The sequence below is a fragment of the Petaurus breviceps genome, unplaced genomic scaffold (genome assembly GCF_028583685.1).
Source record: "Petaurus breviceps papuanus isolate PSGF00001 unplaced genomic scaffold, PetGlider_PUasm1.0 90919, whole genome shotgun sequence".
In the NCBI taxonomy this organism is placed as follows: Eukaryota; Metazoa; Chordata; class Mammalia; order Diprotodontia; family Petauridae; genus Petaurus; species Petaurus breviceps.
Window position 1 is genome coordinate 40,222,507 of NW_027187378.1, and position 22,246 is coordinate 40,244,752.

Here is a 22,246-nt window from a genome sequence, read left to right on the forward strand (position 1 = left end):
CCTCATTCCAGCATTAATTTTCTTTAAAGCCAACAAAGTGGGGCCTACACCTTGCTTGGGCCCTCTTCTCCACTGAGGCAGCTTCCTGGTCACTTCGGGGCATTAAAGTCTTGCTCAAAAGGAGTCCGGACTTGGTGGATTTCTGAAAACCATGCCCATCGCCATCCCTAGTCTGATGACCCAATTTAGCATCCAACAAGTGAAGTATTATGTATCTATGTTACAAATTTCTTCAGTTAGGGCAAAGTAAGCGCCTACATTGTGTCTCAACATTGAGCTTAACTTCAGACCCACCTCTAACAGAAGTCAAAACACTGCAAGGTGAATTAGTCTGTTAGGCTCTGAACACAGATCTTCTAAATCCAAGGCTATTCAAGCTATGTCACCCTGGGCAAGTCTCTTTAAAGGTGTGAATTTCAGTCCTTTTATTTAGTAAAATAGTGGTATCTAAACTACCTGCCTTTCTGGGTATTTGGGAGGAACATGCTCAGTTAAGTAATAGCTTTACAGAAATGTTACTTTTGATTGGGACTGGAATATAGAGCTAATTAAAACACAAACTAGGATCACTACTGTCATGTCCTGAGATAAACAATTAGTAAGCAAAGAAACAACTCTCAACAGTGATAAACAGTTTTTATTCAGGCAATGAAACATGAAAAAAATATATTAGTACTTATTATAATAATTTCATTTGTGTAAGTATAACTCTTACAAATATTTACCTGACATATAAAAAGGGAAATTATTGTACATATAAAATTTATGTAGATGATCATTACATATACAATGCAATCCTGGTAGGAGTCAAGCAGCTTTCACTCCTCCCTATGGGAGGGTAATCAATCACTCACTGTATGGCAGTCACAGGGGCACAGCGGAAGCAGGTGTGCAATTAGGATGGTCACTTATTGGCACATATGTTACTATATATGGAAATCTATTGGCAATGTACTCGTGCTGACAGCAACACTGAGGAACATACTGGCACCTATAAGAATTAAAAGGGGAATCTGGATTCTACCACAAGGAAGACTCCAGGTTGGATTGAGTTAAGACTTGGGGGTTGGCTTAAGAGCTCCAATTCTCATGACTACAAGACCATTCGAGTTATCAAGTAAATACAGAAGATTACACTTACTAGCCTGGGTGGTGCTTGAGGGCAGGACCTTATCTGAATTTTGGATCTTCCCCAGCACCAACACAGACTTAATACATGTTTGTCAAACTGATGTACAGATCTGACTGGCAGGAAACATCTTTAGATTGGATTCTAGATGCCACTGCAGGCAGAGGGCAATAGTCTTTAATAGCTCTAAAAATAAAGAACAATTCAGAATGTAAGGATGGCTTGGTTGCATACCCAGCCTCCATTTGTATTTAGGTTACAAAATGCCACAGGTGTAAGCATCCATGAGATAACCGTATAAAAACATCAGCTCATAGCCACTACAAACATTATTATAGCCAATCTCTAACTTGCTTGTTCAAGTCTAACTTCAGGCTGATAAGGTAAAACAAAAAAGGAATTGCCTCTGTATGACAACCTATGAATAAGCAATCGTTAAGACACTGTTACTGGAAGAGAGACAGAGAGAACTCAAACAATGCTGCCTCTCAGAAAGTGCTTTGCCAATTCTAGAACAGTATTTCTCAAAGTGAACCCTACAGAAGTTCCCACAAAGCAGACCAAGGGAGGAATTTCACCAAGAACTAAAGCAAAAAGCCCAGCACTGCACTGGAGAACCAGCGCACCTAGCAAACCTGCCTGTATCCATCCATTCAGCCAATGCAGAGACTAATGACTCCTCACAATAGGCCCCACGACCTAAGAGTGGTTTTCCTGTTAGTGGAGATTCTCCTAGGTATGTGATTATTAGTCGGCCTCGGCACAGGATGCCGAGGATGCCAGGTTCTGCTAGATTGTTACAAAGACCTGGGGACAAAGCACTGCTCTAGAGGGGGGCTCACTGCATTTCTCCATCTCTTTCATATTAGAGATGCCTAGAGGCTCAGTTGGCAAAATCTAGTTTATTTCTCTTCCCACAGATGTGGATGCCTGTAATTCTGTGGTTATTTACTTGTATTCAAAGGGAATGGTAAAATGTTATCACCTTTAAGAGAACAATTAAGCTCCAGACCCTATTGTGCATCTTTCTACCCATGTTAAGGGACCCACAGAACAGGCCTTCTAAACTCCTCCCTGTAATTACCTGAGGTGAATAATGTTTGATCCACAAAACACCCACAAAATTTTAACGCTGTCAGTTTGAGAAAGTCAATGAGAACTTTCTTAATACTGTGATGGTAAGAGTTTCTTCAAAAAAGCTTAAATTTTCAATCTTTTAAAACAAAAAACAAAGGGGAAAAAAAAGAGGTGAAAAACATAAATGTATGGCACAATCCTGGGCAAGACCTTGGGCTCCTGACGAGAACCGCCTCAAGAAACCAGAGGTCACTGCAAGCTGCAGCTATTTTAAGGACTCTGTGTGTCCTATGAACCACAGTGAAAATAGAGTAGAAATGGATTCAGAAAATGGCAACTACCAAAAAGACGTGTTGGGGTTCTCCCTGCCCCTCTTCCCCACAACGATTCTAGAGGCCAACCATTCTAATTAAAAGGTCTATTCATCAAAACTGAAGATCTGGACTTAGATTCTGCTAAGGGATTTTAAAATAATTTACTTATATACTGTGTGCCCCAAAAATCTTAGTGCTGTTTTAAACTTCAGTACACATCAAAGCTTAAATGTTATTTAATGGCCACAAAACATTTAAATATAATTTCACAGCTACTGAAGCTTAAAACAATAAATACCAAAATTTTTGAATACCCTGTATATAAAAGCAAATGGAAAAGTATAGTACTACCTTTAAAAGAACCATTCAGTCAGTACAGCATATCTACGTGCATCATTCTGAGCTTGCGGATGAACTCAAATCATTAGAATTGGGAAAATAGTTTCTAAATGTCAATGTGGGAGATGAATGACAAAGGTAGGATGGACTAGACAGGAAGAAGCAAGGTTGAATTAAGGGAAAATTCAACCTGAGCCTTCACCCAAAAATAAAATTGGATTCTGCAACACTCTGGAATGCTTCCAGAACCCTCATCATTTTTCACTGTCATGTGTTTCTGAACTTCCTAATTTGGACCAGGGTTAAATAGAGCTGGAAATGCATCTCTACAAATTTCCAAGCCAATTGTGCAGAACAAGGGGTTTAGGGGTAGGTCAGTCATGCAGCCAGATTTCAAGGCATTTCTCCAAATAAAGCAAAACTCTGGAAGGTTCACTATCACTGACAGTTACTGTCCAAACTCGACCCCATGGGGGAAAAAAAGGCTAATTCCTACCATGAGGCATCAGATGATGCAATGAAAATAATTTTAGACAAAAATAGCTACACTTTGGCAAAGTCAACCATCTAATTCTTGAGAACCAAAGGACAAAGTCTTGGTCCTACCTCCCAAGCATTATCCAAAATACTCCCCAAACCTACTACTTCAGAAGTGTCTCCGAGGTGGCAGAGTAGAGGGGCCCCAGAACTTTTTTTTTTCCAACTGGACATTCAAATACTTACAAGAATATAGTTCCCTTAGCCCTTGACTACGCCAAAGGTGAGAGCAAGGTCATTATTACCCTAGGGAGTGTATTAGGGTTATGTTATGCACCCAAACTCAACCTGCATCACTTTGCCCAGGCTATTTCATTATTGGGCAGATGCCTAAGGTACTTGCAGGATTGTCCTACCAAGTGCTAACTTTCAGTGTTACTGGGGCATTGGTGAGTAAGTATTAGTCAACAGTTGAAAAAGGGGACCTTTCCCATTTCCTACACTGCACCTCCATTCACTAGGATCTATATACAATGGCAACCAGAGCTGGCTGCTAACTTGTGGGCCAAAAGGGGATTGTCATCATCAATTTAACACATAGCACTAGTGCTCTTTGGCTACTAAGAGACCGTGACTACATGATCCAGCTGAAACTGCTACGTGCACTTCATGTACAGGACAGACTGAGAGTAAATGGACAGACACAGACACCTCCTATCTACGCTTCCTATCTATGTTGGCTAGCAGCAGAAAGGTTCTGTAAACTTTCCCTTTTCCTAAATGCCTGGACTATTTCCACATTGGGTTTTAGAATCATAGCTTAAAGAAGAGACCAATGCGTTATTCCACTGCCTGGAAACTTTTCCATTCAGTATCTGTAATGTGCAGCAAAAAATCCCCTTAAGCCCCAGTAATTGCTTTCAAAAGCCTAAATGATTGTCCTAAATTGAGTGATGCTGTGTTTTTTTCCTTTAAATTTTTCCTTGTTGCTGCACAAAGTATTTAGATACTGAAGGCTTTCTAAAGGCAACCTAAGCACCAACTACAGGAGCTGCATTTTAATAGAATAGAATTCTCAGCTTTCAAAGAAATACTGAGTTATGACTGAAGAGTATGGAACTCATGTGAAAGGTACATGATAAGGAGATATGAAAATTTTGAATTTATGGAGGGCCTCCACTGTTCACTGCAAAAGATGGATCATGCAACAGCATTAAAATTACAGTATGACAATCACCACATACTCAAAATACTGCACATATCACTATGAAGTCCTTGCAGGTAACAGGTTCAAGCAAAAACAAGTGATGTCAAAGGGCTGCGTGGATTTGGCTTAGCTCACGAGGAGGGGAATTTATTGGTATCGGACTGAACACTCCCAGCTGGCAGCCAACGAGATGAATGTGTGCTGAGCCTTCTGTCTATATAAAAGGCAACAAAAAAGATGACAGTAATACAGATATTTTCCCCTATAGTTTTTAAAGTAGCATAGCATATTTTTCTTCTAACAGTAATACAAAGGGTGCTGAGTCTCTTCCCTGGTTTTAACAAAAAGGTTGTTGTTAAAAATTCTGGTGATGGAAGTCCTTTTGAAACAAGGGCATCAAATAAAGCAAAACATATGCTTGGTCCTTCAAATTCTGGTCCCTCTGGGTTCCAGGGAAGAATGGCCTGCCAATTCTAAAACAGTAAAACATGAGAATACTTCTCCTAATTTCTCCTTCTATACCCTCCCCCCAAAATGGTGGTGGGGAGCCTGTAGTTATTTTCTAACTGGATTAAGATGACCTAAATCTTTTCTAAGGGGGTGTTATTTGTACAATTCAAGTGAAAAGGTTATAGATTTCTTTAAAATAAGAAAATTAATCTTATTTTCATATCCAGAAAAGGGCCACCAGTCTGTACCATGTGTATCTACTGAGAAAACCTGGCACCAACTCAAACCAGTACAGTTACTTTGGAAGCTGTAAATGCTTGTCCCCACTGCCAGCCAATCACTGATATAAGATAGCAATAAAGGAGAATGGTAATAGACACCACCAAGGGCTTTGTTCCTTAACAAAACTTCTCATTCTGGCTGACTTTCTGAATTCTTCAGTGTGAACTTTGAGAAAGAAAGGAACCAACTTCAAAAGAAAACAGGAGCAGCCAAAGCTGCTCAGAACCTGCCCCTCCTGTGGGACCCTCCCAGGACATCTCCTAGACCCACGACCTGAGCCTGCGGTTTCCCAGAAGAAGGAGCAGCTCCAAATCCTTCAGAACAATCAGGTGTGCTCAGGGGGCACCAAACCCAAACTGAGCCTCTCCTGACTTGAACAACAGGTTAGATGCTCCCTTAAAATAAAAAACCAACTTCAAAAGAACAAAGTTATGTCATCTTAAAAAGAGAAAATAATTAATCAGAAGTAACTCAAAATTACAATTTGAGGCTGCACAGAGGATTTAACCTCAAGAAATGACACAGACCACAAGGATCCACAAATTGGAAAGCCAAACCTAGCAGCCAGCCTTCTGGGCTGCTGAACCTGACTACCAACAAGTGACAAAGGACTGACTCAAGGAAGGGTCTGAGACCTCGGGGGTGGGGGGCGGAGAGCGGCTGTTGTGTCTGCAGCAAAGCGGAACAGGGAGCAGTAAGCATGTGCCCTTCTCTGCTACGGGGAGATTATTCCTGGATAAGGCAAAAGTACTTGGGAGTCACAAGAAGCGGCTGAGGGAGGAGATGCTGGACTAACAGCCAGTCTTTCCCAGCTTTGCAATCAGTTCATCACAGATCTTTGTCAGTTCTTCAATTTCTTGGTTCTGGAAAAAAAAAAAAAGACAGGAGTCAGATGATCTTTGGGCTCTCTCTGCATCCCCAGCAACTACTGGCTGTATTCAGAAACTATGGAACTCCCAAGGACTGAGCACATCCTACCACTAACTGAACGGGTTATTCATATATGAGTGAGAATATGGCCAGGGCCACACAGAGGGGAGGGCAGGAAGAAGGCCACTTTGGGAAATCATAAGCCATGATGGTTGAGTGAGATGTCACAAGGGCAATGCTGAGGGACAGGATGACCTCACAGTGAGATCTGGGAGAATGTTACTAATGATGTTCATCCTTAGTTGGGCTATGTGACAAAAGTGCCTCATACATGGGGCCTCTCTGCCTCAGACTGTTCCCTAAACCCCAAATGCCCTCCCCACTCCCAGTGAATCACTACATATCCCTCACAGTCCAATTCTAAGGCCACCTCCACAATGAAGCCTGTTCTGATTCCTCTCCTGCTGGTAATGACCTTACCTTTCATGCCTAAATTTATTTTTTGGAGGGCATTTGGAGTTAAGTGACTTACCCAAGGTCACAAGGCTAGTAAGTGTGTCAAAAACCTGAGGCTGGATTTGAAATCAGGTTCTCCTGACTCCAGGGCTGGCACTCTATTTACTGTGCCACCTAGCCACCTCTGAATCTAAATTTCATATGTCCCTCCAACACTGGGTACAGTGACAGATATAGCAAAGGATTTATATAGGTTTTATACTACTGAACATCTAGAGTTCCCTTTTCACTTTTCTAAGTTAATTCAGGGGGGAAATGACAGCTGCAGTTGTTATGGTGGTGGTACTAGAAAGCCAACAACATGGAACTGACCCAAATGGATGGTGGAGTCTGCAGCAGCCCACCTCCTCAGGGCTTCTGGTGAGGAGGGCTTTCCAGATCACCTAGTGGATAATTAGGTGACCACAAAATTTTTATTTGGAGAAAATGGGCATGGCCTCTTCATTCCTGCCCCTCCCCACCCCCTCCCCACCCCAAGCTTAATCTTTACATCTTCCACCGATGTCTTCCTGCAATGACTTGTTCTGATGTGAAGTGGCCCCGGGGCCTCAAAGACCATGCCAGGGGAGTACAAACTTTGACAAGTTAAGCAAGAAAAGTTCCAAGAATGGGATGATGATGGATTATCCACCACCCAAAGACCAGTTCAATTAGACTCCAGAGAAAGTCATCACTAGTACACTGACCACCAAGCACTTAATCTTTTGTGTGTTTCAACAGAAACTCATGAAAACTATTTATTATGGCTTGGGGAGAGGAATGACTGTGGTCTGCATTGGTAGAGGCAAAACACACATACAGAAGAAATCTCAGATTCCCAAAGTAGTGACATAATTGAAACAAGGTGACTAAGGCAAAGGTTATCTTGACATTGCAATTGATCTCTTTCTTCTAGAGCAGGGATTCTAACTTCATTTGAAAAAAATTATCTTGACAACCATATTTCAATATATTTATTGATTTCCTTTATAATAGCATGTATTTTATGTATTTAGAAATATTATTTTGATAACAGGTTATCAGGCTTCACCACAAACCAACTCCTGGTCTAGATTCTGCACACAGAAACTACCATGGAAGGAAACTCCTCCCAGCCCCTCTGACCCCCAATAATCCAAATGGAAAGCCTTTACCTTCTGCTGAAGGGCTCTTTCTAGAGACTCCACCTTCATCTGTTCTTTTCTAAGGCCAGCATGGAGAGCTGCACTCTCAGCTTTGGCTTTTGTCCGAACCTGAGCAATCTCTTCATTGGCTCTGTGGTGTGGAAATTGAATGCAAAGGGAAAAAAGAATGCACAGAGATTAGGCACTGGGGACAGAGCTGACATCCTACCACATGACTGATAAAGATAGACAGTAAACACCAAAACTCAGCCTGAAGAACCTCCCATAAAACCCCATTCAAACTTCACCTCCTTCAGTATGTCTTCCCCGAATTCCCTAAGCACTTAATATTTTAGGATAAAAAGCTGCAGCCAATCCAAAATCAATCACACAGAAAGTGCCCCTGAAATAATAATCTGAACCCAAGGGGAAAATGATCTATTAAAAAAGAATCAATTAATGTACGGCTTCCTCCTAGTGATGCTGATTCTGCATAAAGCAACAGGTATGGGGAGGACAGTGGGAAGGCTTAGTCATGCCCAAAGTCACCCTCTTCAGAATTCTCTCCTTCCCCATGTGTCCAGAAATAGGGGCACTTCAGGAAAAGGAGATATTTACCAAGTTCAATAGGGAAAAAGATTATATACCCAGGACTATAGTGATGCTGATGGGGAAAAAGTATTCTCAATTTAAAACCCCTCAGCAGCAGAACATTCTTGCTCTGATCCACCTTTCTCCTAACATTCTAGACCAGGAGAATCATGCTGAGAAACTGTTACTTGTCTAGTTTTTCTTCTGCATGGAGCTTCAGGGCCTGATAGCGCTGCTCCTCTTGTTTGACTCGAGTCAAGTAGTCTTGCGCACATTTTTTCAAAGCTTCTTCATTCTGTTCCAAGGTGGGAATTTGAAATAAAAAAAAAAATGTTACAGTTTCTCCTAGACTACTATACCTATAACAGGTTCTTCAAGATTCAGGTGCCTGGCACAAAGTAAGCATTTAACAAGGGCTTTTTCATTCATTCCATTAAACTTCATGAATTAGATAAAAATAAAAAAAAATATTCCAGTGGTCTATATGTTCAAGATACTTATTCAAAGCCTAAGGTTACAAGGCGTGTGTGTGTGTGTGTGTGTGTGTGTGTGTGTGTGTGTGTGTTTTAAGGGTCTGAGGCCGGAACAGAACTCATATCCTCCTGACTCCAGGGCCAGCGCCACCTAGCTGCCCCACAAATGACATTTATTAGACAGGGCCTCTCTTAAAGCATACAGTTTGTTTAAAAAAAAAAAATGCATGTTTTATTATAGGCACATACTCCTGGATAAGTACTAGAAGAATGCCACTAAATTAATCATCATATCTTACTTTATAATCTATAAAGTAATTAATTACATCTTATTCCTCCTAAAATATACAACCTTTCCTCCACTCAAGTAACTTTCCCAATACCTACCTGGGGTACGGCAATGTCTTTGGGACCTTGAAGGCCAAGGCTACGCCAGCAGGATGCCAGTTGTGGCAAGCTGCCAGAAACTCGTTATAAACATGTACTGTTTGTTATGAACATGTATAGTCATTGACACAAAACAAAGTCCTTCACTGGCCATATCCAAAGAGATTGCACCTTAATCTACACTGAGTCCATCCCCTCCTCGTCAGGAAGTGAGTACTATGTTTCATTATGAGTTCTCTGGAACTGTGGTTGGTCATTGCACTCTAACAGTATTCTTTTTTTTTTTTAAAGCAATTGGGGTTAAGTAACTTGCTCAAGATTACATAGCCATGGGGCGGCCAGGTGGCTCAGCGAGTAAGAGCACCGGCTCCAGTGTTGGGACGACCTAGAGACTGAATCCCGGGCTCAGACACTCAGCACCACACCCAGAAATAACTGGCTGTGTAACCTTGAGCAAGTTACTTAACCCTGATTGCTTAAAAAAAAAAAAGATTACATAGCCAGTTATTTCTGGTCTAACAGTATTCTTAATGCTCGGGAATACAGGAGCTGCCGTTTCATCTACCAGTCTCCAGGCTACCATTACTGATGTTGGCTGGCTAGGACCCCAAAAAAACCAAGCATCTTTTGACATTCTGGGCTGTATTCACAGCTGTGAACTTGGCCACAGCAGTGTGGTCCATCAACAATGCAGAAAAAACAAACGAAAAGAGAATTAAAAGATTTTAAGAGGCAATTCAAAGCCCCAAGAGGGTACTCCATATGAGAGGCTGGCCACATCAAACTGAAGGTGAAAGGAAACACCAGGAAATGAATAACCAGGAAGATAAAAGTGACAAGGAAGCAGAGAGAAAAAGGCCCAGCACCTTCTTAAACCCTTCAAGGACTCCCTTGAGGTTCTCATATCTCCGGAATAGATCAGACAGAGATCTCTCCACAGAGTTCAGGTCTGCCAAGGCCTGCTCCTTCTCCATGGTCAGCTGCTGGAGGCTCTTCTGAGAGGTCATGTTCGTCCTCTGCTCATCCTCTGTAAACATAAGGCAATAAAATAAGGATGCTGGTGTGAGCTCTTGCTTCGAGCTAGTCTATAAATCCGATAACACAGAAGAGACACTTCACACAACTAAAATCTTGAGCGTTAAGAGATGGACGACCTCGAAGACCTCCTCCTCCCCACCTTCGGAGGCGCCTGTTCTACTTACTTTTCCTGATATCAAGCTGGCCCTCTGCTGCTGTGACTTTCACCCCACTGCTCTTCTGTCTGCTCTCTGAGGTTTCTTAGAATATAGGTTCTCAAACTTTTTTTCAAGACCACTTTACACTCTTAGAAACTATTGAGGACTACCACTCCCTGAAAAAAGCTTGTTTATATGGGATATATTATGAATCATACAAGAAGTCAAATGTCCGAGTTGATGAAAAAAGTGCTGACTTCTCAGACCTCCTGAAAAGGTCCCTAGACCACATGTTGAGAATTGCTGCCTTAGAACAAGACTAATCTCTATTCCACATGATAAGACTAGCAAATACCGAAAGATTGCCAGGATGGGAACCAAGTTTTCTTTTCAAAAGTCCCTGCTTTGCTTTATCTGAGAGCTATGATCTCTTACACAATAAGGGCTGAAAGAGGATAAAAGTACAATGCTATTGTCCCTTTGGAGGGCATCAATGAGTTAGGCAAGTGGACAGGCTTTTGAAAACACATGACAGAGATGAAAAATGCTCTCCACCACCAGAGAAAGAACATCGTCTGAATATAGTGAAGCATGCTATTTTTCCTTCCTTCTTCAAGTCTTCTTGTACAAAATGACTAATGTGGAAATGTTTTACATAATTACCCATGTATAACCTATATTAAATTGCTTCCCATCTCAGGGAGAGGGAGGGATAGAATTTGGAATTCAGAAACTTAAAAAAAAAAACCCCAAAGAAACCAACAAATGTTAAAAAATTGTTTTAACATGTAATTAGGGAAAAAAGAAAATATTATTAAAGAAAATGTATGACCGGCGGAACATTTAGTGAAAGGTCACTGTGGAGTTAGGTAGTTTCTGCCCTGCTCAGCATTCTGATCTGAAATCCACCCCCAGTGAGCTAAGGCATCATAGTTGGGAGGCAACTTTCCTCTTACCAATCATTTGGGCAATAGTTTTTTCATATTCAGCCACAATTTTCCTAAAAAAGAAAAGAAAACAAATCTATCAGGTGAGTTTTGTGTTTGCACACTATGTACATTGTTCCCTGCACACAACAGTTCATTCGCCATTTTCACTGGCTGTTCCCCCCTGCCTGGAATGCTCTCCCCCTCTTTACCACTGCCTTCTATCCTCTTCAAAGTCTTAGTTAAAATCCTGTCTTTTTCAAGAAGCCTTTGCCATTCTTCTATGTGAGGTTATCTCCCATCTCCCCTGTACACAGCTTAGCTGTATAGTGTGCGTGTCCCATCCATCTGATTGTGAGCCCCTTGAGAGCAGTCTGTTTTTGTCTTTCTTTGAATCTCCTCCAGTGTTTCAACACTGGGCCAGGGACATAGCAAGCACAGATGTTTTGTGAACTAACATACTAATCTGCACAGATATTAAGCTTCAACTAAGTCACTAGAATGGACCCAGTAAGATACAAGGTTATTTCAGATTTATGTCGCCACAGCATTGTTGTTACAATTTCAGAATAACAGAATTTTTCACTTATCCATGTTTTGCTCCTTGTTGGATTTCTTACTATAGTCTCAATATGCTTCTCCTGCTCCCATTTTTGCACCCAGAGACATTAGCTTCCTGATTCCCCTTGTCTTCTCCCCCAGCCCTCACCCTGACTTGACAAGAGCCTGGCTCTGAAAGAGCACGAAATTTTGGGTCAAGAACCTGCATTCAAATTTCACACTGATACTTATAACCAGAGTAGCTTAGAACAAGGTATGTGACGTCTCTGGGGCTCTGTTTCCTCATCTGTAAAATGAAGTTTGCCCTAGGTGGTGGGAGGTCCCTTCCAGCTCTAGGCTAGTGATCCTGTGTTCTCCGTCCCACTTTTTGTTACCTGTGCATGTGTCTTATCCTCCCCAAGGCAATACGCTCAATCATCTTTTTTCAAATGCTACCTAGAAGGGACTTCTAAAGGTTATCTGGTCTGTCCCCAAATCACATGGGAAGTAAACTTCTGAGCTAGGATTTGAACCTAGTTTGAGAGGGCTTTTCCCCCTCAGGAATTATTTAGGATGTTGGCTTTCTCCTCTCTGTGCCTACTTGCCTTTACCCACTTCATTATTCATTCTGTACCAGCTGCTTGGCCAGGTTTCAACTCCACCAAACAAAATACCTTCACAATGAACACCCTTGGGCTCTCTCCCCTGCCCTCCAAAGCTTTCCTACCTTGTTCTGTGTATCCCATCTCATTAGACTGTGAGCTCCTTGAGGGCAAGGACTATCGTTTGTTTTTATTATTAATTGTATCCCTGCTGCTTAGCACAATAAGGGGAACACAGTAAGTTGTTGGATTGGCCCTTTCAGTTTTCACTGCAACTTTTCCAGAGGGCAAGGAGTTTTGCCCTTTCTTAGCTCCTATGGTTAATTAAACTCTGGTTGGTGGTGAAGGAATTTGAGGTGAAAATGCATTAAAAAAAATTCTTTCTGGATCTGAATTATCGATGCTCTCTCTCTGCCCTACAAGCACAGACATAAGAGTAGCTCTTATCCTAATGGCTTTCCATTAGCCTGCATCTCTTTTACACATATTTGTAAGTGGTGATGCCACTCCACTTGTGCAGAGCTCTGACTTAACACAAATCACAAAATGGCCCTTGACTGCATTATCACCAACTATTAGAAGACCTACAGGAGACCACAAATACATAGAGTCCAAACTTTCATTTTGGAGATAAGGATCCTGAGGCCCAGAGACAGGGACTGAATGCTCAATAGCTGGTGAAGACTGAAGCCAGTCTAAATCTTCTGCTCCCTCTGCAGAGCGTTCCCTTTGGCTGAGAGCAATGTTCTTCCAAGCCAGCCTGCAGAAGCCTCAAGCACAGGCTAACCATGGCCCTGGTTTTCAGTGCCTGGCTGTCTATGTGGCACAGTGAAAGAAACACCAGCTATGGCTTCAATGGGACGTGGGGTGTCCTGATGTCTTTGGGCAAACCACTTACCGTCCACATAACTTATTTTTCTTCTCTGTAAAATGAGAGGGTTGGACTAGATGGCCTCTGAGGTTTTTCCAGCTCTGTGTCTCTATGATCCTTTATTTTCAAAGAAAGTCTCACTTAAAGGGGTGTAGCAGATATTCAGACCAATCCAACACAGCTTCCAGAACCACAGCTAGCATTCAGAGTGCCTCAGGGCTTGCAAAAGGCTTTATACACATTACCTCATTTGATGCTTATGATAACCCTGGGAGATAGTTACTATATCATCCCATTTTACAGATAAGGAAACTATAGCAGACAAGATAAGTGACATTACTCTTCAATAATAGAACACACAGGGCCCAGAGTTAGCACTGAACAACCCACATCAGAACAAAAATCTAAGTGTGCCTAAAATGGATCCTGAGCTACTCATGTGATCAGATGGGTCTGAAGCTGTTTAAACTTGGGACTTCCTGACTCAGCACTCTACCCACATCCACTGTGCCAACATGCAAAGAGACAAGTTCTTCAACGTTCAGAAATCACAGAATCGAGAATTTCAAAGTTGGAAGAAACCTCATTTAGTGACAAGCAAGTCCAACTCATACCCAAAAAGGAACCTCTACTTCAATACACCCAGCAAGCAGGTTATCCAGCCTTTGCCTGAAAACCTCCAGCAAAGGAGAACACATCCCATCCCATTCTACTATGGGATAGTTCTGTTAGTCAAACTAACCTAAATCTGTCTCCATGCAAACCATTAACACTTGTCCACAAACTTCATGCAATCTGTTAATCTGGAAATTACAAATATGTCCAAAAGTGCTATCTTCCCTAGGAATTCTATGGAAGCTCTAACCTCATTTCCAAGACTTCTTGTCGGGTCTCTTCATATTTTTTCTTCCATTCATTTGCTTCAATTTCTTTAGTGATTATCTAGAGCAAAAAAAAAAAAAAAACAACACAAAATCTGGATTTAGCTCTTCTGATACATTTTAATGATACTAGTTTGGGCTTTTCAGATTAAAAAGTGGGAATATAAATTGGCATAAAGAAATCAAATCCCTTCTGAGTCTCTGCATTAAGATAAAAAGTCTCACATTGATAGAGCTGACTGAAAACTACTATTAAACATTAGTTTTATGGTTATTAATGGGTCTATAGAAGCACCGACATCAGACCTAGTTAATTATTCTTTTGTCTGCCAGGACCATATGGCCATCAACCAAAAGTGCCCTCATGAAGAAATACCTGGAAAATATCCTGGTACTGAGGCTACAGGGGTAATGTTCTTAAGCTGGGACAGGGGCAAACAGTAACAATGTCACTAAATTGGGTTGAGGCATCAAGGGATACTCTACCACTGGGAGAATGGAACAGCAGGGATCCAAAGTCAGCATCAAGCAAACCTTTATCAGAACAAAAGTCACGTGACCAGATGTGAACTCCATCTATTTTGATTCAGTTAGTCCTACCTTTTCTGCAGGGAGGCATATGCAAAGCAGTGCACACATCTGCACTATCTGTCGTCCTAAGTACAAAGGGCCGGGGCTTTGAGGGGTAAAGATGGCAGAATGTCTCATTCTGTGGCAGGGCATGGTATGGGCCTGTCCTCTGGCCTGTGGTCTTGCTAGTTAATTATAAACCAGAGGTGTGTCTGCCAATGCCAAGAATTCAGGATAGCAGCCAGGACTGTGAATCCTTTCTGCCCTTTCATGAACAATGAGTAGATGGAAACAGAGATAGGAAAGGGCTAGAAGGTGAAACCTGGGATCAAAATGGGTCTTACGCAGCAAATCCAAAAACAAGGTAATTTTTACGGGGATGGGGAACAAGAAAGACAAATGGTTTTATAACATCTTGGAGGCTTTTGAAAGATAACCATATCTAATCTGGAATCTAAAGCAACTTCGTTGGGTTGGCGGTAATTGGTCATCACTCTATATGCTGCCTTCGCAGTTTATATGAACTATTTGTGCCCGTCCAGTGGTAGAGCCTTCCAAACTTACAATGGTCTGTCTGATTAGTCAGTGGGGCACTATACTTTGACCCTAACTTAAGTGAGGTCATTTTGGTCCTCTTTGAGAACAAAGGACAACAGTCATCCTTGGTAGTTTTCAGAATGGCCTGTAGCTAAGGATTCTTGTTTTTGTTGAGTTGTTTCAGAAGTGGCTGACTCTTCATGACCCCATTTGGGTTTTTCTTGGCAAGCAACTAAGTTCAAGGAGTTTCAAGTTTCCTCAAATAATCAGCCCTCACCAAGTGCACTGAGTGATGGAGGATGAAAAGAACAGAGTATAGACTCTGAAGTTAACAAAAAAGTAAATGTTTTTGATGGGTGAATCAATAATAATAGTATAACAAAACAATATACTAGGGCACAGGGGGTCCAATCATGCTAGAAGTCTGAATGAATGGTTTTAGAACTAGATTCCTAAGTTATAATACATATGGTCAACTTGTCCATCAGACTTGGAGGTGGCAGGTGTTGGACAACGGAAATCTAATTTGAAAGTGGAAGGAGGAGAATGGTACATAAATACAATTACAGTTAGAGTTCTCAGTCTGAGTTGATGAGTTGATGCGGAAGTCCATGAAGCCAGAATCTTTACTAAGAAAATCCAGTATCAAGTCATATGGCATCCTGGCCCTATACAGGTGGCAGGTATGTGATTAAATACATTGAAAGGGATGATCAGAGACTCAGGTTAAGAAACCATACAGGGTGGCTAGGTGGCACAGTGAAGAGAGCACCGGCCCTGGAGTCAGGAGGACATGAGTTCAAATCTGGTCTCAGACACAACACAAAAACTAGCCTGTGACCTTGGGCAAGTCACTTAAAAAAGAAGTAACCATACACCAGAAGTCCTCCTAGTTTCTTGACCAGATCAATTTTGGCCTGTATTGCAGGTACACACAACCAAATGTAATGACAGGCTTCACAGTCACCAAAAGTAGCGGGTGACCAATTGTAGAATCTTGATCACTCCAACATACCTGGCCATTTACCTGTTGTAGCAAGGTATGGCATGGTATGGTAGCTGTCCACTCATCACCTAGAGGATGAAATGACACCTGAACAAGCAAATGCTCATCTGAAATGAAGTCTTCTTTGAAGGGGAAGTAGAGTTGGTATGCTAGGTAGAAAATGAACTTGGGTATACAAGTCTTGCTCTTTCTTAATGGATAATCTTGATGAGATCATGGGGCTTGTAGGGATTGCTCCTTCCTAGGGTGCCTGCATCCTGGCTTAACACATGAAACATCATTCTCTTCTTTGCAGAAATGTTCAATTTTAAAGCAGAACTGACTAAAGAATAGAGTCAGCAGAACTGGTGCTAGTTTAGCTTATGGCTAGTTGTACAGTGGGCTTAAGTCCTGGTTCTTGGTGTGGCTAGTGATCCCTCTGAGGTACAAACACCTCACTGATTGTAATATTAGCAGTTCTTTTCTCCAGATGACTGATAGTGTGGCATTCTGTCCCTATGATATCTAGGGAGAAGGCATAGGTTCCAACAGGCTGGTTAATGGATCATTATTGCTACCTCAGAGATGACTTTTCATCAAAAAGATGTATTAAGGGTTGGAGCATGATATGTGTTTCTGAGGAAGTTAATCCTACTCTCTTTCTGTAAGTGGGGCAATCAGAGATTCATTATTTAAGTGCTACATGACTCTAGCCTTGGAAGGCCCCCTGGAAGAAAGCATATCTACTTCCCAAGGTCCGTTATGAATGCCAGTCAACTTATAAGGTGCTATTTCTTTCTTTCTTTTTTGGAGGGCAATTTGGGGTTAAGTGACTTGCCCAAGGTCACATGGCTAGTTTTTGTGTTAAGTGTCTGAGGCTGGATTTGAACTCATGTTCTCCTGACTCTAGGGCCGGTGCTCTACCCACCTACCCACCCTAAGGTGCTACTTCTACTCTGTCAAACTGCTACCTTATTAACTTCTCATAGAAATAGTATTCATAAGGTATGCAATGCCATTTGGATATGGTGCTTGGGACCTGGTAAGTAGATTAGCATAGTATGTATCACTCCATGAACCCCACAAGATCTGGAGGACAAAGTTCTGAAATGTGGGAGGGACATTAGAGTCCCAAGGTTATGTCTGTATAGTCAAATTGACCAAATTTAGTCCAAGAGGCCTTATGTCTTTCAAAAAAAAAATTTGTTTTTCCTCACCTACATTTCTTAATCATATGCTTTCCCTTTCCTTCTCCCAGAGAATCATCTCTTATAACAAAGAGAAGAAAAGCAGTTCAACAAAACTAACCAGTCCATTCCAAGAGTTTGACATTATATGCAGTATTATACACCCATAGAACCCACTTCTAAGAAGGTGAGAAGATAAGAAAGATGCAAATTCATCTATCTATACAATTACATTGTACATTCCTTAAAGCTCCAGTCCTGGCCACTCCAATTGGGCTACAGAGTAGACAATAACACACAGAGAGATCCCTGGTTATGATTGCTGTTCCTCTGGAGCATTGTTATTTGGCTTTATAAAGTCGCATTTTAAAACCAGAAATGATCTACCTGGACCAATAAGGCAACATCAGTGGCTGTCAAGGTCCTTCATTATTCCTTGAAGTGGTAATATAACTGAAAACTGTTTAACCATCTAGACAATATGGCTACCTACTAGGAAAATGTGAACTCTGTGAAGGCAGAAAATATATTTTCATTTTGGCTTTCATATTCTTAGGAGCCAGCACGGTGTCTTACACTAAATAAATAAAGCTTGCTGAACTGAATTGAGATGGTCAAAAACGTGGTGATGAAATAATTTTAAGGCTGTAACCTATGATCCAGAATAGGCACAAGTAGCAACAATGGTGTCAAACTTGGGGGCTCTGATCATAGGAGAAGCAGAAAAAACCAGGGGGAAGTGGCCCAAATTGAAGCAGGATTCACAGCTTGAGTTGTGAACTCTGCACTGCATGGGCCAGGTAGGCCTGACCTTTTGTGGAGTCAGGGGTGCACAGCGATGTGCTTTGCCGCAATTATTCTCACCTCTGCTAAGGATGATGGTGTCAGTGAAACAAAATCCCAGGACAAAGGAGTGGGTGGTAGGGATTAACAGTGCAGTGCATTAAGATTGTAACTCCTAACCTTCCCCACTTCATCCTCCTCCAGAAAGGGGAAATGAAAACTGTGTAGAAACTTTGCTAAGCAGAAAATGTAACCTACAACAGCCCGCACTTTACACGAGTATTTTTGGTTATTATAAACCTGAGAAAGTAGGGGCCCAATTCTGTATCATCTGAAGCTTAGAATTAAAGACATTTGGAGTTTCTATACGTGTTTGTGTGAGCTTAAAGCATGTGGACGTGAATGCTTCTATGTAGGTATGTGTGTACAATGAAGAGTAAACACTGGCTAATGTCCAAAGTGACAAAGAATTAGCATATTCATTCATTCGACTGTGCTTATGTTACTTCCTAGTCCTTTGTTTTAAGTAACACGTCTTAGCTATGATTAAGATCATTGGTTCAGGAGTGGCTAGGTGGCATAGTGAATAGAACACTGGCCCTGGAGTCAGGAGGACCTGAGTTCAAATCCAGCCTCAGACACTCACTAGCTGTGCTATCCTGAGTAAGTCACTTAACCTCTGTTTGCCTCAGTTCTTCATCTATAAAATAGGGTCAACACTGGAGAAGGAAATGATAAACCACTCCAATATCTTTGCCAAGAAAACCCCAAATGGGGTCACAAAGAGTCAGACATGAAGTCTGAACTGTAGAATGTGTGAAGGGAAATTAGAGAGGTTGGAGCCAGACTGCAAAGAGGTTTAAGTGCCAAACAATTTATATTTGATCCTAGAGGAATGGAGAATCTTTGGAGCCCATCCTACCCCCAGCAACCTTCTGATGCTTGCAACAACTACACCCCTCCTGCCTTCTCTGATAGGTGAGCTCTTCCCTAGAACCTCCATTGGAAGAAATGCCCACACTAGCCTGGTTCAGCTCATAGGTTTTATGGACTGTTTCCCCCATTAAGATGTAAGCTCCTTGGGGTGGCTAGGTGGCACAGTCAGAGCACCAGCCTTGGAGTCAGGAGGACCTGAGTTCAAATCTGACCTCAGACACTTAATACTTACAAGCCATGTGACCTTGGGCAAGTCACTGCCCTGCCTTACCCCCTCCAAAAAGGAAAAAAAATAAAGATCACTGGGGTTCATATATCTAGAGACCTAGGAGATCATCTTGTACAACATTTTTATATTATAGAATTTATATAGATGAAGTGGAGGGTCACCTAGGTAGAAGAAGGATTTGAACCCTGGTCCTCTGACAATAGTCACTGTTATTTCTCCTGTATCATGGTGATTAGTTTGAATTTCCATTAGTGTACAATAACAACCAAGACAGAATGCTGTGGTACCATAGAAGAACTGAGGTAAAAGGAAGTTAGATCACTCCCCCTAAAGATGCAAGTAAATTTCAAAGCCAGAGATTCAAACCCATGCCCACTGTTTGTGAATTCAGCACTTTTTCTATTATATTAGACAGGGAGTTCTTCATGAGTCCTATAACTTCAATGCCTGTGTGATTCTGGTCAGAAGGGATGCTATCCACCCGCTAGGTGAGAGTTTTTGTGAACAAAGTATCCCAAACCCAAGCCATTACCTCTTCTCTTATTAAGGTCAGGACTGCTGTCTTATCTGATTCACTGAGACAGATGCTGTCCAGGGGACTTTCATCTCCACATGCCACAGACACAGGGGCTTTCTCTGTTGAACAAAGGTCAAACACACCCTGTGGAAAGAAAAACATTATCATTAAAAGCTCTCAAGCCACTGGCTTAGAGGCTTAGACCTGCCTCAAAAAAACTGCTCCGTGTTGCAGTTTTCCACCTGATGATGTCTCCCTTTATGAAATTATTAGCAAGCCAATGAGAACACATGGTATGACCAGATTTTGACATAGTCTCTCCTTAGAAATAGCTACATCAGATGCCAAGAGGATCCGTTCAGATGTTCTCAGCATGTGTGGGCTCAGAGTGCTTAACAAGATGTTCTTCCCCTTGTCTCAATCTTTAGAAAAAGTTGTGAAGTCATTTTTAAAGTTGATCAGGGACTGACTCCATAAGATCAAAACATTTTATCAGGGGCAGCTAGGTGGCAGTGAGTAAAGTGCTGGCCCCAGAGTTGGGAGGACCCGAGTTCGGTTCCGGCCTCAGACACTTAACACCCACACAAAAAAATTAGCCGTGTAACCTTGGGCAAGTTTACTTAACCCCAATTGCCCTCCAAAAGGCAAAAAAACAAAACAAAACAAAAAACACCCAACAACAACAAAATAACATTTTATCAAAGATTTTTTTTTGCCCACATACATTATACCATTTGAGCCACACAACAATAGTACTGTACAATTATCCTCATTTAACAGAGGAAGAAACTCACAGATTAAGTGACTTGAGCAATCCATAATACTACTTTATAATTAAAAATCAAACAAAAAACCAAATGTTAATATAATTAGGGAAAAGACAAAATATTATAAAATATAAATAATAATATGCAAAGCACTTTTATATGTTTTCTTACTAAGTCTCACAACAACCCTGAGAAGTAGGTACAAGGACATTCTTATCTCACAGTTGGTATACTAGGATAGTATATGAAATCATATTTTTTCCTAATAATCCAATAATCCAACTGTAATTTCGAGCTGTAGTAGAAACACTTAAAAATTTTTTTTTCTTTGGAGACTGGGCCTCCCTCTCTTACAAAGTTACCCATGGGCTCAGCCCCACTGATGTTCAACATGGAAGTGCTGACCCACTCCTGTTTCCAACCTGGGCTTCTGATTCGCTGGCTCTCAGGGGCTTAGCATATTGGTACATTGAAGATTTCCCTGATCACTTTTCCAATATGATCTCTTTCTCTGTGATTCCTCTTATCATTCTGTTTGTATTTAGAACCACAAGATTTTATGGGTATTGGGAGGAACTATGGAAACTTTTTCGTCCACTTCCTATTACCATTTTATAGATGAAAGAAATGGGGCCTCAAGAGGGCAAGTTAGTCAATAAGCATTTAATTAATGATTCCTTTGAGAGGCAGCTAGATGGCTCAGAAGATATCTAGAGTTAGGAGGAAGATCTGAGTTTAAATTGGGCCTCAGACACTTACCAGCTATGTGACCCTGAGTAAGTCACTTAACCTCTGTTTGCCTCAATCTGCAGAAGGAAATGGCAAACCATTCCAGTATCTTTACTAAGAAAATCCCATGGACCCTATGGTCCATGGGGTCATGAAGAGTCAGACAAGACTAAACAATTTATGCCAAGGACTGTGCTAAGTGTGGGAGATATTAAAAAAATGTCAAAAACTCCAGAGTACCTGCCCTCAAGAAGCATCCATTCTAATGAGGGAGACAACATGTCACTATCTAGATACACAAAAAACAGAGATGAAAGTAGTATGACATGGAGAGCAGGGAACGCCTCCTGCTGAACAAAGGTGGTGGGAATCTGGGCTGACTCCTACAGAAAGCCAAGGAAACTAAGAGACTGAGGGGAAGGAGCATTCTAAGCACAGGGTGGGGTGGGGGGTGTCGGAACAGCCAAGTCATTCAGTCAATGAACATTTATTAAGCATCTATTATGTGCTAGGACTGTACCATAGCGCAAAGATAGGGAAATAAAAATGAAGAGAGTGAGGAACTAAGAGCAGAGTGGTATCACTAGATTATATAAACCTTAGGAGACAAGGGTAGGCTAAGGTGAGCAAGGTTGTGAGGGGCTTTAAATGTCAGACAAAGTTATTTATAATTATCCTGGCAGTAACAAGGCGCTCCTAAAGCTCACTAAAGGTAGGTGTGTATGTGTGTGTGTGTGGGGGGGAGGGCTGATGTGGTCTGATGTGCTTTAGAAAAATTACCTTAGGGGCCGCTAGG

General features: G+C 41.6%; 1 protein-coding gene across 10 annotated transcripts in view; it reads right to left on the reverse strand.

Annotated features, from left to right (window-relative positions):
- Positions 1 to 619: 619 nt before the first annotated feature.
- The window catches only part of TACC1 (transforming acidic coiled-coil containing protein 1), a 191,600-nt gene continuing 169,973 nt past the window's right edge, over positions 620 to 22,246 (reverse strand). For all 10 annotated transcript variants that reach the window (XM_069075866.1, XM_069075869.1, XM_069075865.1 and 7 more), the window contains 7 exons: positions 19,970 to 20,098; positions 14,195 to 14,271; positions 11,347 to 11,390; positions 10,082 to 10,242; positions 8,544 to 8,650; positions 7,795 to 7,915; positions 620 to 6,138 (listed from right to left, as the gene is read on the reverse strand). In XM_069075866.1, the coding sequence (XP_068931967.1) occupies positions 6,067 to 6,138; positions 7,795 to 7,915; positions 8,544 to 8,650; positions 10,082 to 10,242; positions 11,347 to 11,390; positions 14,195 to 14,271; positions 19,970 to 20,098 (711 nt within the window). In that variant the 3' untranslated portion in view covers positions 620 to 6,066. The remainder of the gene's footprint in view (positions 6,139 to 7,794; positions 7,916 to 8,543; positions 8,651 to 10,081; positions 10,243 to 11,346; positions 11,391 to 14,194; positions 14,272 to 19,969; positions 20,099 to 22,246) is intronic.